Source organism: Saccopteryx bilineata, chromosome 2 (genome assembly GCF_036850765.1).
Source record: "Saccopteryx bilineata isolate mSacBil1 chromosome 2, mSacBil1_pri_phased_curated, whole genome shotgun sequence".
NCBI lineage: Eukaryota > Metazoa > Chordata > Mammalia > Chiroptera > Emballonuridae > Saccopteryx > Saccopteryx bilineata.
Window position 1 is genome coordinate 291,285,076 of NC_089491.1, and position 20,737 is coordinate 291,305,812.

The window sequence follows — 20,737 nt, forward strand, 5'->3', positions numbered from 1 at the left end:
ATCCACTGTGCCACCACCTGGTCAGGCTCAGTCATTCCGTTTTGACCACAACCTTAAATAATTAATTAGGAGGGGTTAGACTGAGTGACTAAGTACATGTTCATCTTTCTTGATAAGGCATGAGTTTTCTTCGTTTGAGACCTAAATGTGGACACACTGGTACTCATTTCAGATCCGCAGCTTCCCAGGTGAGGTAAGAGGGAAATGAGAGAACCACTTACAATCTGGGCATATGGCCATGTACTGTAAAGTGTGTTGGCAAATGATAGAATGCAATGCCAAGCTAATAAAGTAAGCTTCAGGTTTTCTGCTTTCCAATTTGTTACCTCCACTGATTCTTCATACCTGAAAAAACAGTCTGTCCACTCTTTGATGTGAACTGCAGGTGATGGTAGCACTCAGAAGTGTGTCAGCATGAGTAATTCGTTGTCATTGTAAATGCTAACAGGGAATTGCATTCTTTTGTGTCAGGATTTACTTGTTTTTGTGTTGCATTTGGGAGGTGTGTGCAGTATATCCTGATTTTGTAGCTGTACAGATAAATCCTTTATTTTAAGTGTTTGTGAAATTTTGAAAGGCGATCTTGAGTTAATATCCTTTATTTTAAAGTGTTTGGTGTGTTATCTTTTGATTTTATAAAATATGTTTTTAGGAGTCATTTTGACCTGTCTTTGTTTAAAAGGTTTCTTAATTTTATGCTCTACCAGTGGTCAGCAAACTCATTAGTCATCAGAGCCAAATATCAACAGTACAACGACTGAAATTTCTTTTGAGAGCCAAATTTTTTAAACTTAAACTATAAGTAGGTACATTCCTTATCAAGGTAGTGCCCACACTTGGTATTTTGTGGAAGAGCCAAAGAGCCGCGTGTGGCTCGTGAGCCACAGTTTGCCGACCAGGGCTCTAAACCCTCTGCCATATGGGTCTTGGGTTAGCTTCCAGTCACCTATAATCTGGCAGTGCTAACCTGCCTTTTGTTTTTTCAGTTCTAACAGTGAAGCTTGTGTAGAGTAACAATGAGGTATGATAACTTTATAGAGAGAGGCTGCTGGTTCATACTTTTCGCCACGATTTCTAATACGTCAACAACTTTATTTTGTGCCAGACACTATTCCAAACATTGCTTATTAACTCTATCTGTATCCTCACAGCAATTTATGAGGTATATACTATTGGCTTCATTTTATAGAAGAGCAAACAGAGAAACAGAATAGTTAAGTATAGGGTCATATACAAAGTAGCAGAGACATGATTTGAACACAGGACTCAGGCTCCAGACTCCATGCCTTTAACTATATAGCATATGGACTCTATGGCTATAATTTTACACTCTTATTTGCTTCGGATTGTAGGACTTTATTTTTTTGATTTGTTTATATATTTACTGTTACATAATATACATAAACATTTTATATATGTATATGTATAATCTGAACAGACTTTTCTCATCAATCTCAGCCTTCCTAATGCATTTATTTTTTTTTGGAATATAATTTTGCATGTATGAAATTTAAAGCTTAAATAAATAGTAAGTTGCTTCAAAAGGAAAAACCAGTGTGGCTTGTAAAAAGTTAACAAATGCTAAAGCTTTTATATGTCCTGACAGCTTTGAATATATCACTTTCCATCTTAAATGCAGTCACCCTAAACTTTAAGGTTGTATGGTCCAGGCCATGTAGTTGATATAGGTGGCAAAATAATGGCCTCCCAAAGATGTCTGTACAGCCTAAAGTAAGGCTGTGGTTAACTAAAAAAAGGGAATAGCTTTCTTCAACTTACCTTACAGTTTTAACTTCTTTTCTTGGACTTCATACTGCATTTGAAAAATTTCTTCTGGCCTGACCGGTGGTGGCACAGGGGTAAAGCGTCAGCCTGGAATGCCGAGGTGGCTGGCTAGACCCTTGAGGTCACCGGCTTGAGCCTGAGGTTGCTAGTTGGTTCCCTGGTCAAGGCATGTATGAGAATCAAGGCACAACTAAAGTGGATCAGTGAGTTAATTCTCTCTCTAAAAAAATAAATAAGTTTCTTCTTCTAGAAAGTCTTTTTTTGAGTCAGCCTAGATGTTTTCTTTTTTCTTTTCTAGAGAGAAAAAGAGACAGGAAGGGAAAGAGATGAGAAGCATCAACTCATAGTTGTGTCACTTTAGATGTTCATTGCTTCTCATATGTGCCTTGACTGGGGGGCTCCAGCCAAGTCAGTGACCTTTGGGCTCAAGCCAGTAACCATGGGGTCATCTCTATGATCCCACACTTAAGCCGGTGACCCTACATTCAACCGAGATGAGCCAGTGCTCAAACCAGAGACCTCAGGGTTTCAGTCCTGAGTCTACACTCTATCCACTGCACCACCACTTAGTCAGACTAACCACATACAATATTTAAACAAGCCCTTGTGTCATTCATGAGACTCTTGTTTTCATCTTTGTGTATTTTTCTCCATTGAATCTTTCCCATGTTGTCATTGATCCCATTCCATCCCATTAAAAAAAAAATGAGTCCCATCTTAAAAACTCTCTGACCCTCACATATCCATCACTCTATCTACTGCCTCTTTCCAAGATAGAGATGCCTAAACTCAATTTGTCTTCTATTTTCTATTGAAGTCAATCATGGGGCTTACTCATGCTGTCACTTCTCTACCAGAATTGTCTTAACAAGGTCCTCAGTGACTTCCATACCACTAAGTTCAGTACAATACTCAGTTCTTGGGCCTCATTTGACTTCCAGGACATACTGTTCCCTTCTCAGCTCTCGCCTTTATGTGCTAATAAGTTCCATTGAGTATCTATAGTTCAAAAGTTACCTTCAAACCCCAGACTCTTTAATTTTAAGTTGCGTTCACTTGAATGTATGATAATTATCTCAAACTTACCATCATTATAAAAAATAATAGCAAGTGCTTATAACACCACGTGCCACTCACTCTTGTCCTAAAATGGACTCTTCCTCCTGTACCTACTTGTATCATCTTCCTCATGTTGGCAAATGGCAAAATCACTATTCTAGCTGCTTAGGTTGAAAACTACAAATCATTTTTGATTCTTCTTTTTTCTTTTTTCCCATTCAACAAATGCCGTTAATTAAAGTGATCACATTTTACCATCTCCATTGCTGCCTGCTGGTCAAAGCCAGTCATTTCTCAGCATAGCAGCCAGATGGAACCTGTTATAGTCTAGGTTAGATCATGCCACCACTTTGCCCAAAATCTTCAAAGGTTTCCTATCTCTTAGACCAGGGATCCCCAAACTTTTTACACAGGGGGCCAGTTCACTGTCCCTCAGACCATTGGAGGGCTGGACTATAAAAAAAACTATGAACAAATCCCTATGCACACTGCACATATCTTAAAGTAAAAAAACAAAATGGAAACAAATACAATATTTAAAATAAAGAACAAGTAAATTTAAATTAACAAACTGGACCAGTATTTCAGTGGGAACTATGGGCCTGCTTTTGGCTAATGAGATCAATGTCTGGTTCCATATTTGTCACTGCTAGCTGTAACAAGTGATAGGACTCACTTCTGGAGACGTGACGCGTGCGTCCCACGTCACCGGAAGTAGTACTGTACGTGAGCGACGCCACGCTTTGTGGTGCTGCCACATACAGTACTCCAGGAGCACAGGATGATCTCACTGACCACCAATGAAAGAGGTGCCCCTTCCGGAAGTGCGGCAGGGGCCAGATAAATGGCCTCAGGGGGCCGCAGTTTGGGGACCGCTGTCTTAGACCATCTGAGTCAGGTTGGATGACTAAGTCATCCAGTGGCTCAGCCTGACTTAAATGATACAATCCAAGACAGCCTCATTCAAGTGTCTGGGCCAAGCATGGCCAACATACGGCCCTCAGGCCGGATCCAACACGCGAAATTAGTTTATGCGGCCTGCGATTAAATTTTTAATATTCTCCGCTACTTTAAAATCTCAGCTACTCACCTGACTAGGCAGTGGCACAGTGGATAGAGCGTCAGAGTGGGATGCGGAGGACCAAGGTTCGAGACCCTGAGGTCGCCAGCTTGAGCGCGGGCTCATCTGGCTTGAGCAAAAGCTCACCAGCTTGGACCCAAGCTCGTTGGCTCGAGCAAGGGGTTACTCCGTCTGCTGAAGGCCCGTGGTCAAGGCACATATGAGAAAGCAATCAATGAACAACTAAGGTCTCCCAACGAAAAACTGATGATTGATACTTCTCATCTCTCTCTTAGTTCCTATCTATCCCTCTCTCTAACTCTCTCTCTGTCCCTGAAAAAAAAAATCTCAGCTACTCAGAAGCGGAAGGGTCTTTGATTATTGGAAATAGAGATATTTAAGAAGATAGTGATACACGGAAAAGAATTAGTGTGACTAATTTAGCATTAACTTCCAATAATTGGTCGAATGGATTTGCGATACTTCATTAAAAAAAAATCCATTATAAAGATTTACAACTTTTGTATTCGTCTGTACTCGATATGGACTGTTTGACGTTTAGTGGCGATGTGAAACCCACACTCTTTTTTTTTTTCTGTATTTTTCTGAAGCCGGAAACGGGGAGAGACAGTCAGACTCCCGCATGCGCCCGACCGGAATCCACCCGGCATGCCCACCAGGGGGCGACGCTCTGCCCACTAGGGCCAATGCTCTGCCCCTCCAGGGCGTCGCTCTGTTGCGACCAGAGCCACTCTAGCGCCTGGGGCAGAGGCCGAGGAGCCATCCCCAGCGCCCTGGCCATCTTTGCTCCATTGGAGCCTTGGCGGGAGGGGAAGAGAGAGACAGAGAGGAAGGGAAGGGGGAGGGGTGGAGAAGCAGATGAGCGCTTCTCCTGTGTGCCCTGGCCGGGAATTGAACCCGGGACTTCTGCACGCCAGGCCGACGCTCTACCACTGAGCCAAGTGGCCAGGGCAAAACCCACACTCTTTTAGGTGGAGTTTGCCAGTGCGCACCCAAGGTCAAACAATTTGTTATTTTTGTGGTCAAGTGTGCTGAATCAAGTGACATTGTAGCATAGACAATAGCTGCAGTTGATAACTGAAAACGTGTCCAGGCTTTGTAAAATGAAATAATTGTTTTATTTGCAATATAACCCCTTCAAGCTCATTCTATTAGTTAAATATTGTTTCAGTTGATTGTGTTACAGTTTGGATATTTATACGGAATATAATTATATTTTTATTAAAATAATATTGTATAAAAATTTTTTTCACTCACATTTACTCATAAACAAATTACATAATAAAATTTTGTTTACTTAAACAAATCATTTTTGTATTTAGCATTTTTTAATTTTAATATTTTGTTTGGCCCGTGAAAAAAGTTTTCTTTCTAATCTAGCCCCGGGGGTGGGGGGCAAAAACTGTTGGCCACTTAGATGTCTGGATGGCATTGACAAGTGGGAAAACTGGGTCTCCTCTTACCAAGTGGTCTGTCATCCTTGGCTTCATAACATGGTGATTGTGTTACAAAAAGCCAAGCCAAAATGCCCAAGTGCTTATCAAGCCTCTGTTTTTTCACATTTGCTTGAGTCCATTTGGCTAAAGTATATCACATGGCCAACCCCAGGTTCAGTGTGTGAAGGGAATTCTCAAGGGTGCAGATGCCAGGATGTGTGTGACTCACTGGGAGCCATTAAAATATAAAAGAGTCTTCTATAGGCCCTCTGAGCTATATCAGGTTTAATTTATTAAATCACTTTGTCATAATGCAACACCCCTGGAAAATAATAGGAAAATAATAAAATAAGGACTCTGACTAGATAAACTGATTGATGTCTGGAAATATGGGCTAAATAATGGTTCTTTGGTAGAAAAATCAGATCTAACTTTTGTGTGTTGTATCTTTTATTTTTAAATTTCAGAGACCACCTAGAAGTAGAGAAAAGATATATACTGTAATAATTTACAGGTCATTTTAGTTAAATTGGAGAGTATCTTAATTGGAGAGTAGCTATCTTATTATAGCTAGCTCTTTGAGGCAATTAACTTGTCCATCTCATGTTTATTATCCCTGTACTCCAAATTGGGAACGTGATTTTTCCCTTCCTCCGTTTATATGGTGTTTTATGTTACATAAAAGATTGTTTGCTGTTTTTTTCTACAATCTACTGGTAATTTTTGTTCCCTGTCACCTGTGAAAGGATAGAGTCAGCCCCTTGTTTTCTTTAGCTTTGTCTTGTCATGTTGTCCATGTGTCAGTTATTTTTCTTATTCCATTTCCAGTAAGCCTGGTCTGTTATCCCTTACATTAACATGTTTCAGTTCTAGTGCCTGCTTATTCTTTCTTTAATTTCTCTGTTTGAATTCTTTTAACCTTCTTTTTTTAAGTATCATATATGCATGGATTGATTTACATCATTATGTCTTCATGGATAGTCTTACCTGACATTTATATATTAAATGCTAATTTTATTAAAAATTACTTTGATTTTATTTTCCTCCTATTTCCTATAAGGCATTTAGTTATTTATTTTTAAAATGTTATATACTGGTTTATATTCTTTTATATATATTTTATTTATTTTTGGGAGATACAAGGGTTGTTGCAAACAGTGCATTTTTTTATTTTTATTTTTTTAAAGGTTTTTTTTTTTTTTATTCATTTTTTAGAGAGGAGAGGGAGAGACAGAGGGAGAGAGAGAGAGGAGAGAGACAGAGAGAGAGAGAGAGGAGAGACAGAGAGAGAGAAGGGGGGAGGAGCTGGAAGCATCAACTCCCATATGTGCCTTGACCAGGCAAGCCCAGGGTTTTGAACCGGCCACCTCAGCATTTCCAGGTTGACGCTTTATCCACTGCGCCACCACAGGTCAGGCTAGTGCATTTTTTTAAAGTATTGGGTTCAATAGGGTTGTAAACCATGATTGTGGCATACCTCATCTAATGTAAAATTTTAGTTGAAGGGAAATAGCCTTTCAGTTGTTGATGGCTTAATCTAAATTTCTTATTTAACTCATTTGGGTTGTTGGATTTACCCATGTTCTGTTTGACGTTTCAGATATTATATTTCTGTAGAATTATATAGTATACTGTATATACTATGAAGATCCCAATGTGAAAGAAAACAAAATCTGATTAAGAGAGCCAAATAAATAGTCATGGGCTTTCCTAATTGAGTATATAAAATGGTAGATCTTCTGAACTCAAAAGTAAGTATGTTATTTCTAGTTATCAGATGAAAAATCTTTCAGACTGTTTCCTGGGAGACTTTTGTGTAACTAATGTCAGTTTTTAGAAACCAAGAATTTACTGTTTAGTTCAAATTAACATATGCTTATTTGAACAACTTGTAGTCTGGCAGGCGCTGTTAGACATTGGAGTCCAAGGTTGAATGGCTAGAGAGCCGAGGAAGAAAGTAACTTCATTTATAGTGCTTACGGTAATGGAAGTGGGTGGTTGGATGACCTGGGAGTGCTTTAGTAAGCCAAGGCCCATTACAGAAGTTTGTTGAGTCAGGGGGTTAGCCTGACAAGGGCAAGAGGGCAGGCATTCTGCGTTGAGTGAAAGAGCATAAAGAAGATAATGATGGGCAAAACAACAAGGAACTAAAACTAGTTAAGTTTTATTGGATCATAAAGTATAAAGTGGGACCTTACATGTTCTGCTAGGAAGCTTGGGTTTTATCATGAGTTATTTTCTATCAGCGCTTTTCCCTGAAGTACAACTAAAGTCACAGGCTATTGAATACATGCTTGGAAGTATGGAGATAAAATTCACATGGACCTTCTGCATGTTTAAAATTTTTTTAAGATTGGTGTTTATTGTTTCAAAAGTATGAATAACTTTGTCTTTTATTCTGGAATAGATTATTAGTGTGACTTCTTAACTTCAATTTTCTATAACCTAAACTATTGAATGAGGATAATAATATCATTTACTTCGTAGGATTATTGAGAGGGGTAATAATAACTAGAATGAAGATAATAATGACAATGAAAGTAATAGCTAAGATTTTTTGAGTGCTTCCTTACTAAGGGATGGTTCTAAGTACTTTATTTGTATTACCTCATTTAATCCTCAAAGCGTCTCAATGAGGTAGGTACTTTTATTATCTCCTTACTTCTGACAAAATTGGGGCATAGAGAAATGATTTTCCTAAGGTTACACAGCTAGCAAATGGTGGAACTTGGTTTGAATATAAGACACTTTTTACCATATTATACTCCCATTCTAGTATAGAACATTTAGCATAGAATCTGCCACGTAATAATTGCAAATGTAAACAGTTATCAGTAGCCAACAATAATTCTGCTGCCTCCTCTTTCCTTGTTGGTCTGTATCTACATTAGATTTTAAATCCATGACAGGGACCATATCTGTTTTATTCCTCATTGTGTACCCAGTCCTTAACACTATATCTAGCCCATAGATATGACCAGATCATTGTTCAGCAAATTAAAATTCAAAAATCTGCCTTTATCAGCTGACCTTAGGATTTAAGTAATATTCATACCACCTGTAATTGCTTTACATGTTTTTCCTTCAAAAAGGAGTCCAGTTTGGACCAGCCATCTGCTCCTGTGTTCTACAGAGCACGCTCACCTTGGTACTACAGGAACCCTGCAGGGTAACTGGTATCTGTTTGTTCTGTAGCAATCATTCTGCTTTCAGACAGAGAGGGAGATTAGGATCCCATTTTCATCTAAAGCTAGAATGCTAGAAATACACAAAACAATTTTAAAATGTGTTTTCTAAGAAACTAAATTTAAAAAAGGAAAAAAGCTTTGATACTCTTTGCCTTTGACACAAAATCATTTCAAATAAAGAGAAAATAATTTTCTGTTATTGTGGGTTAACTCATGTTTTCCTCCTCTCCTCTATCTAGAATGTCTTAAAACCATTCTACCTTATGAGAAATTGGATGTTCTTGCAGATAGTCATTGTGGGAGAAACGTTTCATTTAAGTCCCAGATGAGGACCGGAAACTTGAAATCAGAGGAGCATCTGAAATCAAGTAATATTAGGTAGGATAAAAATTACAAGGGTTTCTACATGTTTGTGTTCCTTTTAGAGATGTATGTTAAAGTATTCATATTCTATGAACACTAATAGAAGAATTAGAGATTTTTTGAAGCATTTGATACTCAAAGATGGAAGTGGGGAGTACCAAAGATTTTCTTATTTTCACTTATGTGGCTTCGTAAGAATTTTGGCATATGTTTACTTCTCATTAGCATTTGTATCTTATACTCCAAAGAAGTTTTAAAACCATTTACTAAATTAAATGTAAGAAATCTTTGTGTTTATGTATGTCTGAATATTTATGACAAGCCTAGGGATATGTGACTCATCTTGTAGATTATCCTTTAGAATGGAAATTCCTATTGTGGCTTCCATATATGTATAACAGTTCATTTGGGTGCAGGGAGCATCAGCTCTTGGTCAAGTCTGTCAACATAGACATAGTCAGGCCTCCTCATGTGCTGGAGAAACCCTCCCTGACCACAGTGAGTTAGTAACCCTTGTCACAGCAGGTTGTATCAGTGATAATGACAGTGCATGAAGGTACTTGATTTCAGAGATGTAGTTTTTAAGTGAGAAGTGATAGTAGTTACCCCTAGAAGTTGATACCATACAGTGACACAGCTAGGATATTTCTCCATGCCGTTCTACTGCCAAATTCTCCTAGCACATTTCCGTCTAACCTTACTGCCCTCTTAATTCATCCTGCCTCTTTTCGAAGTCAGCCTCTCACCTCCTGCCTTAATAGGGTGTCCTCATGTCCTTCCATCTCTTCCAGAACCATGCTTTACCAGTGTTGTTCTCACTTCCTTCCATCTTCAACCTAGTCCTTTCTCCTGGCTTTTTTACTTCTGAACGTGCTCTAGTCTCTCCTGTTGAGAAAAAGAAGCTTCTCTTTACTCCTGACCCCTTTCTCTTTGTCATCACTGCACACAGTTTTTTGACTTAAGCTTCTCTCTCTTCATTCGTCCTCAGCCTCTGCAGTTTGGTGCTTTCTCTGGCAAGGCTGTTGTTGACCCTTATTTGACTGAATCCAACACACTTACCAGTCCTTACAGTACTTTTCCACTGCTTTTAATCTTGTTGATTCTTTTTATCCTCTTCTTTTCCACACACCACTCTTCTCTTGCCCTCCTATACATGTTTGACAGTTTCTTCTTGGTGTTTTTCATGGGCTCACTCTTTCCTCTGCACCTTAACAAGGAAGATGGGGGCTAGCTCCACCCCTCTGCCTTTCTGGGCTATTACTCTCGTGGTTTTAAATGCAATCAGTGTGCTTGCTGATCGCACCAGCACTGTATCCCTAGCCTTGTCGTCCCTTTGTACTTGACACTCATCTCTAAGTGCCAGCTCACACAGCTCCACCTCGTCATGCACGCAGCTGTCCAAGGTAGCAATCTTGGAATAATCTTAGACTGTTTCTTCTGCCTGTTTTGCTTCCAGATTTTTTTGATTGTTTTTTCATTCATATGTATTATCACTTTCTCACTTCCATTTTTGCCCTTTTTAAATCCATCTTCCATATATTGTGTTGTAGTCTTTTAAAAATGCAATTCTCACAGTGCTCTGCCCTTGCCTAACCTGAGCTCCTTAACGTGTCCTGCAAGGGCTCCCCACTGCTGTCTGCCTCGACTCGAGCTCCTCTGCCCCTAGCTTCCTACTTTGTGTTTATGGCCTGGTTTGCCTCCTTCACTAGCTTAGTTTTGCTTTTGTTGTGCTATTTTCACTGTCTGGAAGAATAAATCCTTCTCATCCTTTGAGATTCCCAGGCCAGAACAGGCCCTTAATTAAACTAGGCACACATTTTTTAAATAATACAGACTAGAGAGTGAATGTTGTAATATAGAGCCACTCCAGTGTCAGGAGATTAGAAAATTCATGACAAACTGTAAAGTGCCATAGAGAAAGCAGGTTAGTATTTTTATTCTCTCTTACTGAAAAAAGCTCTTTTAGGAGCAGCTGTTTCCCTGCATGTTTTTTTCTATGAAACTCAGAGCAGCAATATGATATATTTTTTTACTCAGCTTTTAATGACTTTTTTCTTTTTATTGCTAAGTATGAATGTTTAATTTCTCTTATTTATGAATTGAGAGAATATATTTAGTATTTTGAAAGCTTTATATTTTATAACTTTAATTCCATGAGATTTGATGTCTTAAAGATCTATGGATTATGTGTGTTGTGTACTTGAGTGTATAAACATACATGTTATAATGTTTGGTCTGTTGTTTAGCACAAATTATGATTAGGTTATTATGCTTATGATTATGAGTACTATTATCTCAAATACTCCTTCGTACTTTACAGAAATAATAAATTAATTTGAAATAAAACCTGGCATGGCTTTTATTTAACTTTTCAAAAAAAATAATCTAGTCTTGCTTCCCAAAACAAGAGTCTGAATCACCTTTCCTTAGCAACTGTGCATTTAAAAGATATTGGCTATGTTCCTCTGTTCTGCTCATAAAAGTGCGTTTGGAGTTCAGGTAGAGGAATCTTCCATTTTCTCTTCCCTTGATTTGGAAATACCTTCTGTTTTTAAATTGTGAATCTTAATATGTATCTTAATAATGTGTTCTTATTATCCTCTGTTACCTGCATTGTTATATAAGTGCTATGTATAATCAAGGTATTTATTAAAGAAGATAACCATTAATTTTAGTATTTTTACCTCTAGTGACACTATTTTTAAAATGGTCATTAAATGTTAACTATTGAGCCCTGGCCAGATATCTCAGTTAGTTAGAGCATCATCCAGATACACAGAGGTTGCCGGTTCAGTCCCTGGTCAGGGCACTTACAGGAGCAGATCAGTGTTTCTCTTTCTCTCTTTCTCTCTCTAGTCAATAAATTTAAAAAAATTGTTTTTTAAATGTTAACTATTGAAAGTCCCAGTTCTTTGAACTACTACTAGCAAATATCCTAGGTTTTTTTTTTTTTTTTCTTATAATCTTGTATAAGACAGTGACTATGATACATTGTTAGGAGTTTGCCTTTGGAACCAAACGGATAATGTTCAAATGCTACCTCTGTTACATACTTACTAACTCGATGTCCTCGGACATGTTACTTAACTTCTATCTCTTTGTGATTCTTTAGCTATAAAATGGGGACAATATTTCAGTGTGAGTTAAATGATTACTTTATGGAAAGTGCTTAGAACAGTGTCTGGTGATAGTAAGTGCTATATATAATGTTAACTATTTCAGTATCTAATACATTAGAATTTATTAAGTGTATTTATAGATCTTTGATCCTGTTGTCTCTAAGAGTATTGTTTCACCTTATTAGCTTTCAACATATCTGATTATTACTGAAAGTTTCAGATTTTATTCAGCTTTTTAAAAAAATGTTTATTTTATTGATTTTGGAGAAAGAGAGAGGGAAAGAAAGACAGGAACATGAAACCATTCCTTTATGTGCCCTTACTGGGGATTGACCAGCAACCTCTGCCCTTAAGGACGATGCTCTAGCTCAGAGATTTTCAACCTTTTTTGAGCTGCAGCACATTTTTTACATTTACAAAATCCTGGGACACAACACTTACCAAAATGACACAAAATGACACTCTAACACAGTACATATTATACATATAGTTAATAATATAGTTTCTAAATGTATTTATACTCACTTAGTGTGAAACCTGGGCCTGTTTTGATGAACACAAAAGGGATATTCTGGCAGGAATGGTAGAAAGACACACACGAAGTTCTTCCTCAACAGTTCTCAGTCTCTCTTTTTTTTAGTTTTTATCGCAGTCAAGCTTGAGAAGCTCAGCTCACATAGATATGTGGTTGAAAATGGGAGCAATATCAAAATAGCTTTGTTGGCCAGAATGGGGAACTCCTTGGCAACAGATAACCAAAAACTGTCCAAAGGAAGATCAGCAAACTTTAGCTTTAAAGTTAGATAACATTGGGATGCATTGTATATCACCCTTTGCGGGGGCCTCTTTTAAAAAGAAAAAGGTCAAATATCTATATACACCATCAGGATAGACATAACCAGCTGAGGCTGAGGCTTCATCTAGTGGTGGCCACATTTACCTCCAGTCCTGACCAGGATTAGAAATCGAGACCATGGGGAGGGATAGCAGCTTCAACTACTCGCCGCTGCCACACGTGACAAGTGCGCTGCAGCCCTAGCGGGGACCTTTCTGGATGTGGATGAGAGGTGGTCTACTATTGGTTCATCGCTAGTGGTCGGGATGAATCCTAGAAGATGATTAGTCAGTAAGCGTTCCCTGTGCCTCCACTCTTCCTGTCGCTGATAGCTGGAGGGATTTTGAGGGGAATGTTTATGTTTGGATGGAGGCGGCTGGCCGTGGGCCGGATAAATAGCCTCCACAGGCCATATCTGGCACGGGGGCCGTAGTTTGGGGACCCATGTTTAATTTCCCCACGGCACACCTGACCATGTCTCACGGCACACTGGTTGAAAAACACTGCTCTAGCTAACCGAGCTCTCCACCAGGGAGATTTTACTCAGCTTTTAATGACTATTTTCTTCTTATTGCTAAGTAAAAATGTGTAATTTCTCTTGTTATTTATGAATTGAGACAGTATATTTAGTATTTTGAAAGCTTTATGTTTTATAACTTTAATGTTATTTTATGTTTGAAGGCATGATGATGTTAATTCTTGTATTCTTGGTTCATTCATTCTGTTTATTGATTCCTCTGCTTAAAGTAAGAATGTAAAGGAACACATGTTGCCATAACTTCTACCAAGAAAAAACATTTTAAAACTCTTAACTCTTTATATAAGGACTGGCTATAGGCTATAAACTGTGATATTAATATTTAATAATATTGGTTTTTAACAAAAACAGGAAGTCAGTGGAGGTGTAGTTTTTTTTTTCTTTATAAAGTAAAATATAATCAAGTAATCAATTTTGGGCTAATCTTTATTATAAAGTTGGCATAGTCACATATCTAACTGATTTGATTTCTTGTGTATTATGCACTGTAAAAAAAAAGAACTAGTAATTGTGTAAGAGTGGGGAAATAAGGTTTCCTTTTGGTGAGATAATCAACTCTTAGTTTAACTTTTTTTCACCTATCTTAAATGGGCATTTTTGGTACACAAAAAAAGGGAAGCATTAGTAGATAATAGTATATAAATCTAAACATGTTTTAAACAGATTGCAAATTAATTTTATCAAAAATATGGCTTGTAAGTACTAGCTTTCTGAACATGTTAGGCTTTTCTTTTTGTGACAAGATTACAGTATTAACTAATAAAAAAGATTTCTTGAATTATTTTTTATTGATTAATTTAGAGAGACAAAGAGAGGAAGGGGGTGGAGCAAGCATTCATTTGTTGTTCCACTTAGTTATGCATTCATTGGTCATTTCCTGTATGTGCCCTGACTGGGGATCAAACTGAACTCTTGGTGTTTTCATGACAATGCTCTAACCAACTGAGCTAACCAGCTGGGGCCAAAAATAGATTTCTTTACTCTGAGGAAACTACCATTGGTGATTCCACACATAGGAAAACTATTTGGTTTTGGAACTTACAGTTATTTTACTTCTTGTTTTTGTTTTGTTTTGTTTTGTTGTTGTTGTTGTTGTTGTTTTTCATTTTTCTGAAGCTGGAAACGGAGAGACAGACAGACTCCCGCCTGCGCCCAACCGGGATCCACCCGGCACGCCCACCATGGGGCACCGCTCTGCCCATCCTGGGCGTCGCCATGTTGCGACCAGAGCCACTCTACCGCCTGGGGCAGAGGCCACAGAGCCATCCCCAGCGCCCGGGCCATCTTTGCTCCAATGGAGCCTTGGCTGCGGGAGGGGAAGAGAGAGACAGAGGAAAGCGCGGCGGAGGGGTGGAGAAGCAAATGGGCGCTTCTCCTGTGTGCCCTGGCCGGGAATTGAACCCGGTCCTCCGCACGCTAGGCCGATGCTCTACTGCTGAGCCAGCTGGCCAGGGCTTAATATGAGCAGATCTTTTCATTTAGACTAGTTGACTTAAATGTTAGTGTTTTGTTGACAGCACAACTGAACCTAGATAAGTTTGTCATAGAATTTTTTATTCTAATTTGAAAGAAATAAAAGTACTGTAACTTGGACTCAGTGTCAGAAAGATCTAGGTTTGCACTTACTTTGTGACTATAGACAAATTACATTTCAGAGTTTCAATTTCCTTGTTTATAGAATGGGAATTAATAAATAGTAGCTCTTTCCCAGGGTTGTTATATTTTCTTTTTAGCTCTTCTTTCCATTTCAATTTAGCAATATTATTTTCATCATTAACTTGCCTCTTTCAGAACCTAGTAAAGAACTATGCACTTTTACCCTTGTCAACTAAGGAATCAGAACTCTTGGAATTTCGGAATGCTTAACGTTTATGTTGGAGAGTTTTGTGACATTTTCACTCTTTTGTTAGTGCTTTAATTTTTACTTTTACAGTTTTTCTTGGACAGATTATAGTATATAGTATAAAATTTTGATCTTTGTTTGTCAGTGCTAGCCTGGTCCAGACTCTGTTGGAATTATAGTTCTCCTTTTCCTGGCAGCCTATAAGAGAAGCAGATTATTTATGCATAGTTTTTTATTATATATGTTCAATATAATCTTCATTTGTCTGGAAGTTGTTAGCATAATGAAATGATATTGCTCATCTTCATGAGCAAATCTTGTTTGGAATGAGAAAACAACCTTTAGGCACTAAGTATACAATGTCTTGTGTGAACTTCTAACTTTTAGCAAGGTAACTTATAGAAGCATAGTAAAATACATCATCCTTTCCAGGGACAGAATGAAAAAAGTTCATTGAATCCAGTAAAGATACATTAAATTTAGCACTGCTTTTTCAATGTAAAGGTCATAAATTAGTACTTTTATAAGATTTTAGGGGGAGGAGAGGAGGCTGTTGTGACATTGGCAGGGTAGGATATGAGGTCTTCTTTGTTAAGTTATATGACCTTAGGTTTTAGAACATAAGCCAGAATCTTGTGAAAAAAATTTTTTTTAGAGGCGAAAGTTTAACGCACAAAGCAAACAGTGAAGCTACACTATGTGGATAATGGAATTCGATGTGATGTTATATTTTAGGTCGAAGTGTAGCTGTTTATTTAGTATTGTTCGTTTATACTAATAGTTCTCATGGTTTGTGGTTACTCTGTTGTATTCTACTGTGACTCCATTGTTTGAAAATTCAAAGTTTTAAAAACATAAGTATCTTTTTAAAGGTTAAGAAAATGAAAAGACTTATGTTAAAGTTTGAAGAAACCAAAATTCACAATTGATACTAAATATCTAAAAAATTATAAAAAAATAATATTCTGCTGAGTATTCTAAGAGCTTTACATCAGATTTTCTTTTTTTAAATGGAAATTTCTTAAGTATATATATTTACCTTCTTAAGTAGAGTATATGAACATAATTTATTCTTTTTTCCTTTCTTCTCTTAAATATTTATTGAATGCCCACTGTGTGGTAGGTAGCTGTGCTAGTAGTCACAGGGGTTGTGATAGTGAGAATTCTTAAAATCTATGTCCTGTGAAGAGAAAAATACCAGTGATTTGAGAACATAACAGGAATATAATCTATGCAGGGTTCAAGTAAGGCTCCCTGCAGCAGTAATATCTCCGACTGAGGCAAAGAATGAGTAGTAATGAGCCAGACCAGAGAAAGGGGGGGGGGGTGCTATTCTAGCAAAGGGACTCTTCTGTCCAGGGCCCTGGGTGTGAAGGGAGCAGAGCACTCCAGGAAGCCAGGAGTCCAGGGACTGGAGCACAGAGATGGAGGAGAGAAGAGAAGAATGGTAGAAGCTCAGGGAGAGAAAGTCTCAGGGCATTTTAATGAAGATTTGGTTTTTAACCTGAGAACGGTAGGAAATAATTCAAGTATCGTAAATGGGTGATTGGTGAACTCCGATTTGCATTTGTGAAGGATCCCTCCAACCGCAGTGGGGAAAGCGGAATGAAGTGAGCGGGAGGGGAGTGGAGAAAACAGCTGGGTGCCTTTGCGGGTCGGTCAGTCATGCAGCTGGGGATGGTGGTAACTTGAATGGGAGTACTGAGGTTCAGGGTATAGTTAGCAGGTAGAATTCTCTGGAGTTGCTGGACTACCAGGCATTTCAAGAAATTTGTCATGCAATACTTTAAGGTGTCTGCCTTTCACAACTGCAGAGCTGTGATACATTTGCTTGGGTAAAAAATAATTCAGGAGAGAGAAAAGAAGAATGTGGGACAGAGATTTTAAAATCTGTGAGACTTGTGCTTGTTTAAATTCTGAAGAGAAGGAAGGATTCACTAGAAGGAAGTTTTAAAGTTATTGGAAGAGAGGGAGGGGCACCCTCAGAAGGCTGGACAGAGCATACTGAGGTGGAATTACCGGAGTTAAATAAGAGGTGCAGTCCTCTAGTGTGTAACAAGAGAAAGGAGGGCTCTGAGTGTCGTGTTTAGTAACGGAGCATTGTTTTCCTGAGGTACAGAGCTATCCTTTGCTGAAAGGGCTTGAGCCTAAGGAATGGGACAGAACCCAGCAGAATGAAGATTTGAAATAGTTACAATGGCTAATGAATTGAGAAACAGGATTTGTTTCCCTGCGTTGAGGGAAAATTTTTATTAATGACTATCATTTGTTATCTTAAGTAGATCAGATTTGGGGCCAAACATCAGGAAAGTGAGCTCTGCTTGTAGAAGAGTTTATGATGACCTGCCGACTTTTAAGTAATGGCACCAATTTACCAAGCCTTGTGCCACCCTGGATGAGAAAGCAGGGACATATTTGCAGGGCGACAAATAGAGCTGCTGTGCATCCCCATTGAAGAAGATGAGCTCCTTCACTGCCCACTGTAGTGTTAGGTATGTTGGGTATGCCTGGCTGGGCTCTAACCGTGTTCTCTTTTTCCTTTTTAGGCAGGCAGAAGTCCTGAAGGCTGACATGACAGGTATTGGCCGCTCCTTTATCTTCACAACTTACTTTATACCGTTAAATTAAGGGAAGGGTATCTTTCTATATTAGTCACAGCACTGTCCTGGTTGCCAAAGGGATAACTTACCATTTGCTTCAAATATATATTGTTTTATATTTTGAATTCTTACTTAGATAACCTGTCAAGAATCTTATAGAGCCTGACCAGGTGGTGGCACAGTGGATAGAACGTCTGACTGGGATGTGGAGGACCCAGGTTCAAGACCCCAAGGTCGCCAGCTTGAGCGCGTTCTCATCTGGTTTGAGCAAAGCTCACCAGCTTGGACCCAAGGTCGCTGGCTTGAACAAGGGGTTACTCGGTCTGCTGAAGGCCCATGGTCAAGGCACATATGAGAAAGCAATCAATGAACAACTACGGTGTCTCAACGAAAAACTGATGACTGATGCTTCTCATCTCTCTCTGTTCCTGTCTGTCTGTCCCTATCTATCCCTTTCTCTGACTCTCTGTCTCTGTAAAAAAAAATTAAATAATAATAATTTTATATAAGCATTACTATATGGGATTGAATATTTCCTAATTTAAGGCATATAATCATTTAACTTTTATGAACTATTTATCAATGGTTTCAGACATACAGAAAACTTCACATACCATATAAACACTAACATCCTTTGTTATTAGGTTCATATTTTCCTGTTTATAGTTCCCCAAATTTGAATAATAGGTAAACCTTTAGAAAAAATATTTGTAGGAAAGCTCTGCTGAAAGTTTTCTTTTTCTTTCTTTTTTTTTTTTTTTAGAGAGAGAGAAGGACAGAGAGGGTCAGATAGGAAGGGAGAGAGATGAGAAGCATCAGTTCATATTTTTGGCAGCTTAGTTCTTCATTGATTAATTTCTCATACGTGCCTTTATGGGGAGGGGGCTTGGGGTTGGGGTTGCTGAGGCCCTCCAGCCAAGCCAGTGACCTTGGGCTTCAAGCCAATGGCCTCTGGTCTCAAGCCAGCGACCATGGGGTCACGTCTATGATCCCATGCTCAAGCCAGCAATGGCCAGCCCACTTTGCTCAAGCCAGTGACCTCAGGGTTTTGAACCTGGGTCCTCAGCATCTCAGGAAGATTCTTTATTCGCTGCACCACCACTGCTTGGGCTCTGCTGAAAACTTTTGAAGCTGAATGAGCTTTTTAACACCTTCCTTTTTTGTTCCTTTTTTATTTTGAATCATAGCTAAGGTGTTTTTGAAAGAAAAACTGGACTTAGTCACTAAATGAAGATGATTTTAACTCCCAATAGGAGATATATAGCAACAACTCTATAGTGATCAGTATGCTCTCTGTAATAGCATATACCATCCAAAAATGAAAAGCTGTATGTAATAAAGGATCTCATTCTAACTTTAAAGAATTTAGCTCTGTGGTGAAATCTGCAGAGTTAAACTATTGTGTGATAACTAACATATCTGCCAAAATTTACAATCAAGAAGAAATGCACTATTTAGATGTCTTGTTCTCAACTTCTAGAATTGTAGGCTAATGTTCTTTAAAAATTTGTAAGTAATCTTATTGTTTGAGTAAAAAAGCAACAAGAAAAACATTTGTTATAGCTTTACTTAGTTTATAGCACCTCACTTTTCCCCATTATTAGTATAATTGACATCAATTTCCATGCTATAGGTATCAGTTTCAGCTCTGAGCTACTCTATTATGTTCTCACATTGGCATTAATAGACATAATCTTAAGTATTAGACACTCTCAGAAAGTATGCAAATGGTTTGACTTTTATAGGGGACATTCGACTGCCCAGAAACATTAATAAAGATATTAAGTCTGCTCATTTAAATAATAGTCTAATAAATCAGATATAATCATTTCTTACAATACTTTACCTGCCATCGATGAACTGAAACAGTTGAATAAATGTATAAATATCATTTATTTAATCCTTAATAACATAATAAGGGACCAAGAAGCTGATATTAGACCCTATTTTTTTTTTCTTTTTTAAGTAGCCAACAAACTCTTAGGATTAACTCAAATATCCAGAAGATTCTTTGGCAGAATAGGGTTATGGTGGCTATAGGTACTAACAGCAGACCTAAAGAAGAGTGAGGGTCGTGCCATTGCACAGCAGCAAAATGCTTAGTGCAACCAGACAGCCCAACTAGCAGGTAGAAATATATACTGAAAAATCCATTAAGTTCTACTGAGGCAGCCCACTATCAGTTAATTGCACTCCTGAACTTGATTATCAGAAAGGCTAATGCGCCTTGTAGGACTCTGGCAGACAATATGGCCTCAGTTTGATAGTATGTGTAGTAATAGCCTGACTTTCTGATTTCATCTCACACTCAGTCCCTCATTTGGCCTCTTGAGCAGTTTAATCACTTTCTGCTTCCAATCCTTATTTATATTAAATAGCAAGTATGGATTGCTCACAAAAATATCTTGGCGAGCAGTCTACCAATCATTAAAATAGTGCTCACTGTCCTGGCTTTATTGGATTGACATCTATAGAGTGTAATAACAGCAGAATGCCCGAACAGCTGCTGGCTTATGAGCTGATAGGATTGTGTAAGGACAATTGTGAGGCTGATTCAAAATAAAGAGAGAAAAGCTGCTTTGGACGAAGAGTTACAGTTGTGAGAGTAAACGGAACAACTTGGGGTGACTTCGAAAGGGGTGACTCGTGTGAGGCATTTGGTTTCCTATGATAATGGAAACATGGAAACCCAAACCAAAGGGTTTATTATTCATTTTTTAGTCTTTTTCATTCCATGTTATTACTTTAAAGCTAAAAGACAATTACAGAAGCATACAGGTTAGTCATTAGTCAAAAGGTGAAAGTCATTTGAAATGCAATAGTATAAAACTTCTGCAGCAATCCATGGTATGTACTTACAGCAGGTTTTGCTTTGGGGAATGGAGAGGGA

The 20,737-nt window shown here is 38.3% G+C and overlaps 1 protein-coding gene across 3 annotated transcripts in view; it reads left to right on the forward strand.

Annotated features, from left to right (window-relative positions):
- The window catches only part of SMG7 (SMG7 nonsense mediated mRNA decay factor), a 67,870-nt gene that overhangs the window by 15,815 nt on the left and 31,318 nt on the right, over positions 1-20,737 (forward strand). For 2 of the 3 annotated variants that reach the window (XM_066261315.1, XM_066261317.1), the window contains exon 2: positions 17,794-17,825. In XM_066261315.1, the coding sequence (XP_066117412.1) occupies positions 17,794-17,825 (32 nt within the window). Of the gene's footprint in view, positions 1-8,788; positions 8,928-17,793; positions 17,826-20,737 lie in introns of all 3 variants that reach the window. The other variant, XM_066261314.1, reaches the window with a different exon arrangement.